General features: G+C 44.2%; 1 protein-coding gene across 2 annotated transcripts; it reads left to right on the top strand.

Annotated features, from left to right (window-relative positions):
• The first annotated feature begins 1571 nt into the window (after positions 1-1571).
• On the top strand, positions 1572-11177 carry LOC129841848 (uncharacterized). Of its 2 annotated transcripts, XR_008757380.1 has the most exons (7): positions 1572-1799; positions 4126-4478; positions 4758-4833; positions 5113-5191; positions 6768-6948; positions 7035-10508; positions 10618-11177. XR_008757380.1 is itself a non-coding variant. In XM_055910166.1 (6 exons), the coding sequence occupies exons 2-6, from the start codon at positions 4128-4130 to the stop codon at positions 7599-7601; spliced, it is 1254 nt and encodes a 417-aa protein (XP_055766141.1). In that variant the 5' UTR covers positions 1572-1799; positions 4126-4127; the 3' UTR covers positions 7602-11177. The 2 variants fall into 2 exon arrangements, 1 of the variants encoding a protein (XP_055766141.1); XM_055910166.1 differs by having other exon boundaries at positions 7035-11177.
• Positions 11178-12279: the final 1102 nt, after the last annotated feature.

Genomic DNA, 12279 nt, shown 5'->3' with positions numbered 1-12279 from the left:
ATTTTTTTAGAGCGATATGATGATAGATGTATATACAGTGTAACGATGGCCAGGTTTTCGCCAACAGGGACAGTGAATGGGAAATGGCCAGGTTATGTATGTCGCATGTTGAAGAGGAGTGTTGCTGAGTTCATTGTGAGCTGGATGTATGGGGAGAGGAAGTGACCTAACACTACATATATGCTATACACTGTATACACACCCATAAAAAAAACAGCAAATCTGAAATTAGTTCCTGTTTCACATCAAAGCAATGAACACCTTTATTAAATCAAGAGTAGCCTATACATTATTTTTGTGCACGCGCGCGCGCGCGCGCGTGTGTGTGTGTGTGTGTGTGTGTGTGTGTGTGTGTGTGTGTGTGTGTGTGTGTGTGTGTGTGTGTGTGTGTGTGTGTGTGTGTGTGTGTGCTATTGTGTGGTCTCTGTGTGTGTCAAATCAATCTAATCAAAACAAGTTGCTTTTTTCACATGTGCCGAATATGAGTGAAATGCTTGCTTACGAGTCTTTCCCAACATTGCAGAGTAAAAAAAAATATATATAATAAAAAATTAAGAGGAATAAAATACACAAATACACAAGTGTGTGTGTGTGTGTTTGCGTGTGAGCGTATGTGTGTTGCATGGTGAAGAGGAGGGTCATTGGGTTAATGTTTAGCTGTATGTATGAGGGGATGGAAAGCTTTAGGTCCCTAAGCACCGTATGCTATATGCCTCTGTGACTCTATCGGCTGTCCATGCCAAGAAGACCATATCAAATCCAAAAGTCTTTACTATTTGACCATAAAACATACAGTGAGTGAAGAGAATATTCGCATTGTTGGGAACTTTGTGTTACCTGTCCACACATCTCTTTATTGAAAACACATCTACACATTTCTGACTTATTGAAAACCATTATTGCCTAACATTGACATTATACAGTACAAAACAACACAAACAGCCACATTCACAAAAACGCAGCCCATAATAACAGTATCAATATGATCTTCGTTCTCCTCTCTGTTCCTGAGGTAGCTTATTTCACACGTTGATAATGACTTGTGGTTTCTCTAGATCAGAACGAAGAGAACAGAACTCTGTTCCAGACCTGGTGTGAGGGGTGACCTTGAATGGTGCCGCGTATTCACGTGCGCACTTCTCATGTCCATGAGAGAACCCTTAGCCCACCAGTTTATTCAGAGTTATAGGCCTAGTCCTGCCTAATATAGCATTTAGGACTAGACCATCAGGTACAAATTAGTCATCATATTGGCCTATGCCTCTATCCTAAATTGTTTTACAATATAACTCATTTTTACTCTAGGCATTCATTATAATAACTCTACAGGCCTAAAAAAGCGTGCTCGTGTGCGTGTGTTTACACCGCTCAGCCGTAGTAGACTGAGGCACGAGCAGACAACCCACTCAGGCCTAACCACGAGCCCCACATGTATGGGCGGCGCTTTGAGTGCCCCGCTGACCCACCAATCAGCAGGCAGTAAAGAATTCACTGGCTGCATGGATCCACCAATGGAGTTTGTAACTTCAGACGAACAACCAATAGGGAACGAACAAATGTGGGCACGTGTATCCGTGCACATGTTGAAGCTCGTAAACCGTGGAGATAGAAAGAACTAGCAAAGAGGCAAACCAATGAAGGTCCGGCGATCGTGAGAGGAAGGAGACTGCCGACCTGATGTTCCAACGAGTGTGAGACAAATATCGACAAGTGGGCTACAGAGATAGATAGACGTTATCAAGGCCGTTTCTGGCAACCGTGGCCGGTTCTACTGCTGTTATTTTGTTGCAATATTTCAGGTGAGCGTTCTCTTTAAAATGTTACATTGCTACATTCCTGCGCGGTTTACGGAATTGACTGTGATAAGCTATACCAGAGACATGAAACAACGTTTCCTTAATTACGTTCGTTGTGTTTAGTGTAGGCTAGGCTACTCCTGATTTGTTACATCGTTGATGGTTTATGCATTACAGTGTTATAGCGCTGTAGGCTAGCGTTAATTCTAAAACCATGGAACAATTGCTAGACCTTTGTCAACGTCAGACTTTAACATAATATATTACATTTGTCAGTGTTCGTTATAAGTATAATTATTGTGCTTAGTGTCATTTGTAATATTTGTGTTTGTCATGATCACGTTCCTCAAACACACACACACACACACACGCACACGCACACGCACACACCACCTGAGACACAGTCAAATTCCCCTGCAGCCTACATACCTACACGGGGCCGGGCCAACACACACACACACACACACACACACACACACACACACACACACACACACACACACACACACACACACACACACACACGGGAAAAAAAGCTAAGGAGTGTATGAGTTTTGGCTCATATGATGCAGTGGGTTGATCCATTGGTCCATGTTATGTCTTTGTATTACATAATATTGGCATGCATTCAGTCATTCATCTTTACATTCCCACAAAGTCTATCTAAATGATAGGCGTAATTGGGACAGCACAAGTCCCAGGAAAGAGCCGCCATAGTTATAATCAATCTGTTATAATCGATTGTTAGGATTGTTACAATTATGTTGCCCAAGTGTACTGTGGTCCTTTTCTTGTAAAAATTACAACTTCTGTGACATACTATTAAACAGTGAAGTGAATTAATCTCTCTGTGTGTGTGTGTGTGTGTGTGTGTGTGTGTGTGTGTGTGTGTGTGTGTGTGTGTGCGCGTGCGCGTGGAATCAAAACAAGTTGTATTTGTCCCATGTGCCGAATATGACGTGTGTAGACTTTACCGTGAAATGCTTGCTTACTAGTCTTTCCCAACAATACAGAGTTAAAAATAATAATTAAAAATCAAGAGGATTAAAATACACAACTACACAAGTGTGTGTGTGTGTGTGTGTGTAGTTATAAAAATCACAACTTCTGTGACAGACTATTAAACAGTAAAGTCAATTAATAAGTCTGTGTGTATGTGTGTGTGTTTATTTGTTTGTGTGTGTGTACATTGCAGAGGGACTATTATCACAGAGGGTTTGCTCTAGCAGAATGTGCGTGGCGAGACTTTATCAGTGTGTGTGTGGGGTGTGTTTAACGGTATGTTGTGTGTGTGTACATTTGTGTGCGTGGAGGGTGTATATACGAAAGTGTGTATTTTTGGGTGGTGGGCGTTAGACCTTGTGTGTGGAGATACTAGTGTGCTCTTGTTACCCCTCTTAATGTAGTCTGAGGTCACAAACCAACAGGGACTCCCAGATTAGAGAGGGGGAGAGAGAGAGGGAGGGGAAGGAGTACTGTCTACAGAGGAGGGGGTTAGAGGGTAGGAAAAGAGAGGAAGAGATGGGAGGCAGACAGAAAAACTGAGAGGAGGGGGGTGGTATAGTGAGTAAATCAGAGTGAGGGGGGATGGAGAGAAAGAGCGAGTAAGAGGGGAGGAGCGAGAGAGAGAGAACCCTGGAGGCCGAGGAGGAGAGAGTCAGAGAGAGAAAGACCCAGCCTTTCTTATTGGATTCTACTACTGCATATTCTACTCACACCCTTCCCCCTCGCCTTTCACTCTCTCTTTCCCCATCTCCTCGCCCTCAATGGGAGCCAGACATGCACTGCCATTGTGTGCCTACTGCATACCCCCAGTCACGCTCTATATCATGTTTAACTAGGCCACTGGTAGACCCACCATTTTGAATTGGTGTTATTATTTTTGGGTTGTAGGATAAAAAAAAATGTCTCCCCTATAGCAATTTCCACAGCAATGTCGTTCTTTCAATTCAATTTCAATGTAAGGGCTTTATTGGCATGGGAAACATATGTTTACATTACCAAAACAAGTGAAATAGATAATAAACAAAAGTGAAAAAAACAATATAAAACAAACAGTAAATATTACACTCACCAAGGTTCCAAAATAATAAAGACATTTGAAATGTCATATTATGTGCAAATAGTTTAAGTACAACAGGTAAAATAAATAAACATAAATATGGGTTGGATTTTTCTTTCTCTCAGTTGAATATACAATGTCATTTGGCTGTTGTCATAGAGGACACATTTTGATACTTGGCAGTTATTCTAAATCTTTTCTCTGTTTACCCCACTCCCCGATGCTCTCTCGCCTCTCCCCCCTTCCCCCCTCTCTCCAATCACACAGTGATGCAATCACAGGGCAGCACTTCCTCCCAGCCCTCTGTTGATTCGCTGAGCTCCAGTGACAGCTACCTGTTCAACCACTCTGAGCAGGCGGAGGATGACACTGACGTCTTCCTGTCTGAACGCTCCCCCGCCGTCATCCTCGGCACTGGGGGCATGGTCAGGGGCAACGGGAGTGCCGGGGCAGAGAGTCCCGAGTCCCAGTGGGCGTGTGACGGCTTCACTGACCGCGAGGAGGAGGAGTCACGGGGTTCAGAGGTTACTGTAGGTCACCCCAGGGTCACAGCTGAGAGACAGAGAACAAGCGAGACGGAAAGAGAGAAGACAGAGGGAGACCTGCTCTTTGCCCAGAAGGTGAATGTCAGAGAGAGATGAAGGGATTGGGATGGAAGACAGGGATATATAACTCATCTTCCTACAGATGTTTGAGACTGAACCAACTTCAGAGACAGCTTGACCACAGTACTGTACCCCATTAATAATCATCTCTCTCTCTCTCTCTCTCTCTCTCTCTCTCTCTCTCTCTCTCTCTCTCTCTCTCTCTCTCTCTCTCTGTCTCTCTCTCTCTCTCTCTCTCTCTCTCTCTCTCTCTCTCTCTCTCTCTCTCTCTCTTTCTCTCTCTCTCTCTCTCAGTGTGCTGAGCTGCAGGGGTTTGTAAGGCCCTTACTGGAGCTGTTGAATGGACTGAAGGGGGGACGATTTGACCGTGGTAAGCACCATTCTCCTACACTGGTGTGTGATGCTGCAGCCTGTATTGATCTAGTCTGTATTGATCTAGTCTGTATTGATCTAGTCTGTATTGATCTAGTCTGTATTGATCTAGTCTGTATTGATCTAGTCTGCAGCTACTGTGTCTGTAGTTTTCATCTGTAGGCGTATTGGTGTGTGTATGTCTGGTGTGTGTGTGTCTGTGTGTGTGTGTGTGTGTGTGTGTCAGAAAGTGTTACAGTGTAAATGCTGACTGGAGGACTATGTATTTGATTGACAGGTCTGAGTAGTTTCCAGCAGAGTGCAGCCATGGACCGCATCCAGAGGATCGTAGGGATCTTACGGAGACCCAACATCGGGTAAGACCACACACACACACACACACACACCTGTTTATGTGCGTACTGGACTCAACCCTGCACTACTCAGTTTCAGCATTATGTCACAACAGCAGAAAAAGAGAGCTTTCATAATATGTAGTCCAGTTTGAATGTTTAGAGAGAGAAGTGGATTTAGTCTGGATCTGTGTTTAGTAGATGAGAACAGGAATGTTAATGTCCATGCTATTCTTAGAAGGGTTGTTTTCTAAACCTTATAATCCTCCTCCCTCTATCTCTCCTGTCTCTCCTCCCTCTATCTCTCCATTCTCTCCTCCCTCTATCTCTCCATTCTCTCCTCCCTCTATCTCTCCATTCTCTCCTCTCTCTATCTCTCCATTCTCTCCTCTCTCTATCTCTCCATTTTCTCCTCCCTCTATCTCTCCATTCTCTCCTCTCTCTATCTCTCCATTCTCTCCTCCCTCTATCTCTCCATTCTCTCCTCTCCCTATCTCTCCATTCTCTCCTCTATCTCTCCATTCTCGCCTCTCTCTATCTCTCCATTCTCTCCTCCCTCTATCTCTCCATTCTCTCCTCTCTCTATCTCTCCATTCTCTCTATCTCTCCATTCTCTCCTCTCTCTATCTCTCCATTCTCTCCTCTCTCTATCTCTCCATTCTCTCCTCCCTCTATCTCTCCATTCTCTCCTCTCTCTATCTCCATTCTCTCTATCTCTCCATTCTCTCCTCTCTCTATCTCTCCATTCTCTCCTCCCTCTATCTCTCCATTCTCTCCTCCCTCTATCTCTCCATTCTCTCCTCTCTCTATCTCTCCATTCTCTCCTCTCTCTATCTCTCCATTCTCTCCTCTCTCTATCTCTCCATTCTCTCCTCTATCTCTCCATTCTCGCCTCTCTCTATCTCTCCATTCTCTCCTCCCTCTATCTCTCCATTCTCTCCTCTCTCTATCTCTCCATTCTCTCTATCTCTCCATTCTCTCCTCTCTCTATCTCTCCATTCTCTCCTCTCTCTATCTCTCCATTCTCTCCTCCCTCTATCTCTCCATTCTCTCCTCTCTCTATCTCCATTCTCTCTATCTCTCCATTCTCTCCTCTCTCTATCTCTCCATTCTCTCCTCCCTCTATCTCTCCATTCTCTCCTCCCTCTATCTCTCCATTCTCTCCTCTCTCTATCTCTCCATTCTCTCCTCTCTCTATCTCTCCATTCTCTGCTCCCTCTATCTCTCCATTCTCTCCTCCCTCTATCTCTCCATTCTCTCCTCTCTCTATCTCTCCATTCTCTCCTCTATCTCTCCATTCTCTCCTCTCTCTATCTCTCCTTCTCTCCTCCCTCTATCTCTCCATTCTCTCTTTCTATCTCTCCTTCTCTCTATCTCTCCTTCTCTCGTCTCTATCTCTCCATTCTCTTTCTCTCTCTTTCTCTCTCCCTCTATCTCTCCATTCTCTCCTCTCTCTCCTCCATTTCTCTCTCTCATCTCTCTCTCTCTATCTCTCCATTCTCTCCTCCCTCTATCTCTCCATTCTCTCCTCGCTCTATCTCTCCATTCTCTCCTCGCTCTATCTCTCCATTCTCTCCTCCCTCTATCTCCACCTCCGTAGGGAAAAGTATATGAACACTCTTCTCCAGGTGGAGACGATGCTGAAGATGTGGTTTCCACAGGTGTCCCCCTTGGCCCCACCTACCGCCCCTACCCTCTTTCCCCCTCAAATCTCCCCCCGGGACAGCCCCAGCAGCAACCCCCCACACAGGCACAGAGACCAGTCGCACATCCCTGTGAAGGTGAGAACACACAAACACTCACACGCACATACACAATAATATGTTGATAAGTTGTGGCTGACAACATTCTCTCTGTCTCTCTCCAGAAGCGCAGACTGAGTTGGTCAGACACAGACTCTGACACCCCTCCTCCTGTACTCTTTAAGAGGCTCAACGGCGGTGGAGGAGAGGAGAGGGGGAAGGAGGGGAGAGACGTCCCCTCGGCAACTTCAGGGGTACCCCCACACCTCCAGGACCCCACCAGCGACCAACATAATGAGAGAAAGGAAGATGAGGATAGCAAAGAGAGAGATGAAGAGTCATCGAGCAACAAAGCGGGGCTCTGTTCTGAGCCCGGTCCCACCTCGGTCCTTGTAGTGCCCATCCTTTCCCCCTGGAAAGCAATGGAGGGGAAACAGCTGCTGCCTGTCATGCCACCTCCCACCACCAGGGGCAGTCCAGCCATGCAGGACAGCGTAATCTCTTCCACCACGCCCTTCAACAAACTCCAAAGCCAGCAGCAGCCAATCGGGTGCCAAAGCCAGCCTGTTGCCAGGAAGACTGGGAAAAAGACCGTAAAGACCTGTCAGGGGCAGGTCCATGCTCATTCAATCACGGCAAAGCCTTTGAAAAGGGTGGAGTGTAAGAGCAGGGTTAACCCCGCCCCTTTATAGACCTGATGCACTGAGCACACTCCGACCAGCAGGCTAGTGTGACTACGTCAACATGCTAAAGCTGCTGTGATAGGGAGAGTCAGGGGTAGAAATGGGCTGCAGTCCAAACACTTTATTTTTAGCCCCTCAGCCCTTGCACTAGCCACTTTCCCTTGGGGGAATCCCCTTTGAAACCGGATGCAGTTTGATTGCCATCTTAAGTGGAGGTCCAATTCACTAACGTTGCCCCCTCGGCCCTCGATTTAGCTCGAGGGAGCGAGTGAAGAACTTTGATCACTTGCGGGGTTTATATGACCCACAATTCAATGCAAATTGTAGTCACGTATCATACTCCGGTGGCCGCGAATGTCACATTCACTCACCACCGCTGCATTTTCGGCCTGTCAAACAAAATGATGATTCTAGCTTGCTAAAATCAATGTCATATATCAATGTCATATATATATATATATATATATATATATATATATGACATTGATTTTAGCGTTGCTATATTGGCTTAGTCTCGTAGTGAGGAGCCTATAAAACCTAGCTAGCTTCATAAACATATTTTTGGGAATTCTGAAATGTATTGCAATAAATGACCAAACTATAAAACTAGCTAGCCAGCTATGGATAACTGTAGCTAGCTAGCTACGTTAGCTTGCTAGATACATGAATAGCTTTAGGTTGGTTGTTTTTTAGCTCAACGTCAAGATTTCCACTAAGGACGTTGCCTCTCCGATCATCACTCTCTAATTTGAATTTGGACTGCAGCCATGGCTTTAGGTGCTGATGTGTTTCCTTAATGATGGATCTTTTGCAACTACCTAAACGCAATTAGGACCATTAATGAAAATGATACCTGAGAGACTACAGTTATTACTACATGAGGACAGAATGTGTCCTTGTGAATCATAATCACAGTTCCATAACAATCAGATTTTTTTGCACAAATAGTAGTTGTAGATTGGGAAGGTTGGTAAGCACGTCTTAAAGCCCATCGCTTGTTTATAGAATATTGGATCTCTCATTGACCGTCTGGTATACTCTCTTACTCCACTTAAGAAAAGGTAAATGCCACTATGCAAACTTAATGGAAACGCTGTTGGCTTATGGATATTTGGGTTTCAGGTGGTTGGAGGTGAGAGGTGACGAGGAGAGGATGGTTAGGAGGACAGGTGGGATAAGATTTGGGGATTAAGGATAGTTATATTCCTGGAATGATATTCCTGGAATCTCCTCAGAGATGATGCTTCCAGTGAATAACAGCAGACAGACAGTTCAATAGACCGAGGCATTACGGATAGAAGTGAGGAATAATCCCATTAGCCAGATGCCATTAGACTACTGAATGACCTCTAGAGCTGAATAACATCTAAGAGGACGTGGCAGGGACCTCTACTGAAGTCTAAAGAGGTTTAGAATCGTTTCAATGTCAATCCACCAACATGACACAATCTGTTTGTAAAGACGGATGCAAGGTGTTTTGGGTGAAGATCGATTATGACTGTGAAACGAATGAAACACAACTGTGTTTTATTCTGTGTGGAGAAATGTGAAGCGGGTTATCCGTTAAACAGTAAATCAAAATTCAAATGCCTAACCGGTAGGAGATAGAATACCAAACAGATCTTAGATCAGCTTCTAGGGACAACTTAATCCTTTAAATGGCTCAGTGAGAGACTCTAAAGACCACCCTGAGAGAAGAGTCCACTCACAGACAGACAGAGACAGACATAAATCCTGTTTATTTATTCACATGTTGACTTGACAACGCTGCGTTTATTTATTACCTTTATTTATTAATTGGCAGCTGTGTTTCTTGCTCTTTGAACTTACAATTGGTTGACCGATTGGTTGACCGATGCTCTTGGGAAAGTTGCTGTACAACGGTTTGTGGTTTTTACTGTTATGATGGGACACATTTTGGGGGGATGATTGGACTACTGTGCCTTTACCAAATAGGATGTGTACAAAAAAAACAAGCATTTTATTCTTTCAAAGCATTTTCTACTACATTTTGATAGTTTGCTTGTCTTTCTTAATAGCACAGTGCACAATCAGTCGGATAACACAGGACACAACGCCTAATTCCTGCCTTCAATCTCTTATCTGGCTTCCAGGGGTCTGTTGAGCAAAACTAGCTACCTACAGATCCCACAGCAGCAAGGCAACCTCTACTCCAACCTGTGCAGTGGTCATGTGTACAACACAACAGTATTCTATACATCATAGTCTTGAATGAACTAACGACAGTGGCTCATTTATTTCAGTGTTTAGATTGACAGTTGCCTCTTCTCTGGGGTGTATTTATAGTTGATTATGTAGGTCTGACTGGAGGATGTGATCAGTGCTTACTATCTCCTGTGTGCTTCTTGGCGCTCGTCAAACTTGAAAAACATGTGAGGATCAGAGCTGAAAGGGAGGCAGTATGAATATTTATTTTGCACCATCATCGCAAGCTGCTATACATAATATGACTAAAACATGATTGATATATTCCTCATAACAAATAATTAATACACATGTATTTACTAATGAAATATAATAATAAATGCCATTTAGCAGACGCTTTTTATCCAAAGCAACTTACAGTCATGCGTGCATACATTTTTACATATGGGTGGTCCCTGGAATCAAACCCACTATCCTGGCATTGCAAGCACCATGCTCTACCAGCTGAGCTCCAGAGGAAATAACTGGTGTACATGATACATGGTTTACAAAGAGTTTACTTATGCTTAATAAACTGTTTATATGCAGAGCTTCCAGTAAAGCAGTGCTATAACAAGTTCATATGGTTGCATCCATACTCCCTATAGCTTTCTCCAAGGAGAGCCACAACTGAACACACAATCACTGGTAGCCTCCATGTTACCTACCTACCATCTTTACTTGGGGCTGGGGGATGTTTTTATGCTTGAGGTATAAGTTGCTCTTAACCACAGGTCTAGGATCAGATTTGTCCTACCCCCAATCCTAACGTTTACCATTAGGGGTTGAAAACACACCTGACCCCGGGCCTGTGGTTAAGGGCCACTTCTACCTACTTGTGTTTTTTATACAGCTGTTTTGTGACAGAGAAACTGATTGCACAGATTTTTGTGATCTCTTTTCCATGTATGTTTTCTACTGCAGAGACCACCGCTGATTGGTCAGAAATAATATGTCTTGTTTATTTCAACTGCCTTTTTATATCTTAGTAGATGCTGTACTCCTCCTCTACTCCTCCCTCCCTCCTCCCCCTCTACTCCTCCCTCCCTCCTCCCCCTCTACTCCTCCCTCCCCCTCTATCCTTTGCCCTCCCTCCTCCACCTCTCTATCCTCCCTCCTCCCCTTTTCTATCCTCCGCCCTCCCTCCTCCCCCTCTCTATCCTCCATCCTCCCCCTCTACTCCCTCCCTCTCTGCCACATTCTACTACTTTTGCCCTCTTCCCTTTCTCTCTCTCATATCTGTTCATCCCTTTCTCTCCCTCTCTTACCTTCTCTCTCACTATTTCTCTGTTTCTCACTCTTACTCTGCTGTCACTCTGTGTTACTCTTCGGAGTACTTTTTACATTGATGATACAAAAATAAAATCTTTTAATAAATGACACTTTTGAAGATACATTTTTTGAGTTCTCTGTTATGTGTGTATGCATGGTGTTGGTATGTTGGGTTGGGTTAGAGTGTTGGTATGTTGGGTTAGAGTGTGTTGGTATGTTGGGTTAGAGTGTTGGGTTGTGTGTTGGTATGTTGGGTTAGATTGTGTTGGGTTAGAGTGTGTTGGTATGTTGGGTTAGGGTTAGAGGGTTAGAGTGTTGGTATATTGGGTTTGGTATATTGGGTTAGAGTGTATTGGGTTGGTATGCTGGGTTAGAGTGTGTTGGTATGCTGGGTTCGAGTGTGTTGGTATGTTGGGTTGGGTTAGAGTGTGTTGGTATGTTGGGTTAGAGTGTGTTGGTATGTTGGGTTAGAGTGTGTTGGTATATTGGGTTAGAGTGTATTGGGTTAGAGTGTGTTGGTATATTGGGTTAGAGTGTGTTGGGTTAGAGTGTGTTGGTATGTTGGGTTAGAGTGTATTGGTATATTGGGTTAGAGTGTGTTGGTATGTTGGGTTAGAGTGTATTGGTATGTTGGGTTAGAGTGTGTTGGTATATTGGGTTAGAGTGTATTGGGTTAGAGTGTGTTGGTATATTGGGTTAGAGTGTGTTGGGGTAGAGTGTGTTGGTATATTGGGTTAGAGTGTGTTGGGGTAGAGTGTGTTGGTATGTTGGGTTAGAGTGTGTTGGTATGTTGGGTTAGAGTGTGTTGGTATGTTGGGTTAGAGTGTGTTGGTATGTTGGGTAAGAGTGTGTTGGTATGTTGGGTTAGAGTGTGTTGGTATGTTGGGTTAGAGTGTGTTTTGTTAGAGTGTGTTGGTATGTTGGGTTAGAGTGTGTTGTATGCTGGGTTCGAGTGTGTTGGTATGTTGGGTTGGGTTAGAGTGTGTTGGTATGTTGGGTTAGAGTGTGTTGGTATGTTGGGTAAGAGTGTGTTGGTATGTTGGGTTAGAGTGTGTTGGTATGTTGGGTTAGAGTGTGTTGGTATATTGGGTTAGAGTGTGTTGGTATATTGGGTTAGAGTGTGTTGGTATGTTGGGTTAGAGTGTGTTGTTATATTGGGTTAGAGTGTGTTGGGTTAGAGTGTGTTGGTATGTTGGGTTAGAGTGTGTTG

The sequence above is a fragment of the Salvelinus fontinalis genome, unplaced genomic scaffold (assembly GCF_029448725.1).
Source record: "Salvelinus fontinalis isolate EN_2023a unplaced genomic scaffold, ASM2944872v1 scaffold_0002, whole genome shotgun sequence".
NCBI lineage: Eukaryota > Metazoa > Chordata > Actinopteri > Salmoniformes > Salmonidae > Salvelinus > Salvelinus fontinalis.
This window is presented reverse-complemented; position numbering and strand designations above follow the sequence as displayed.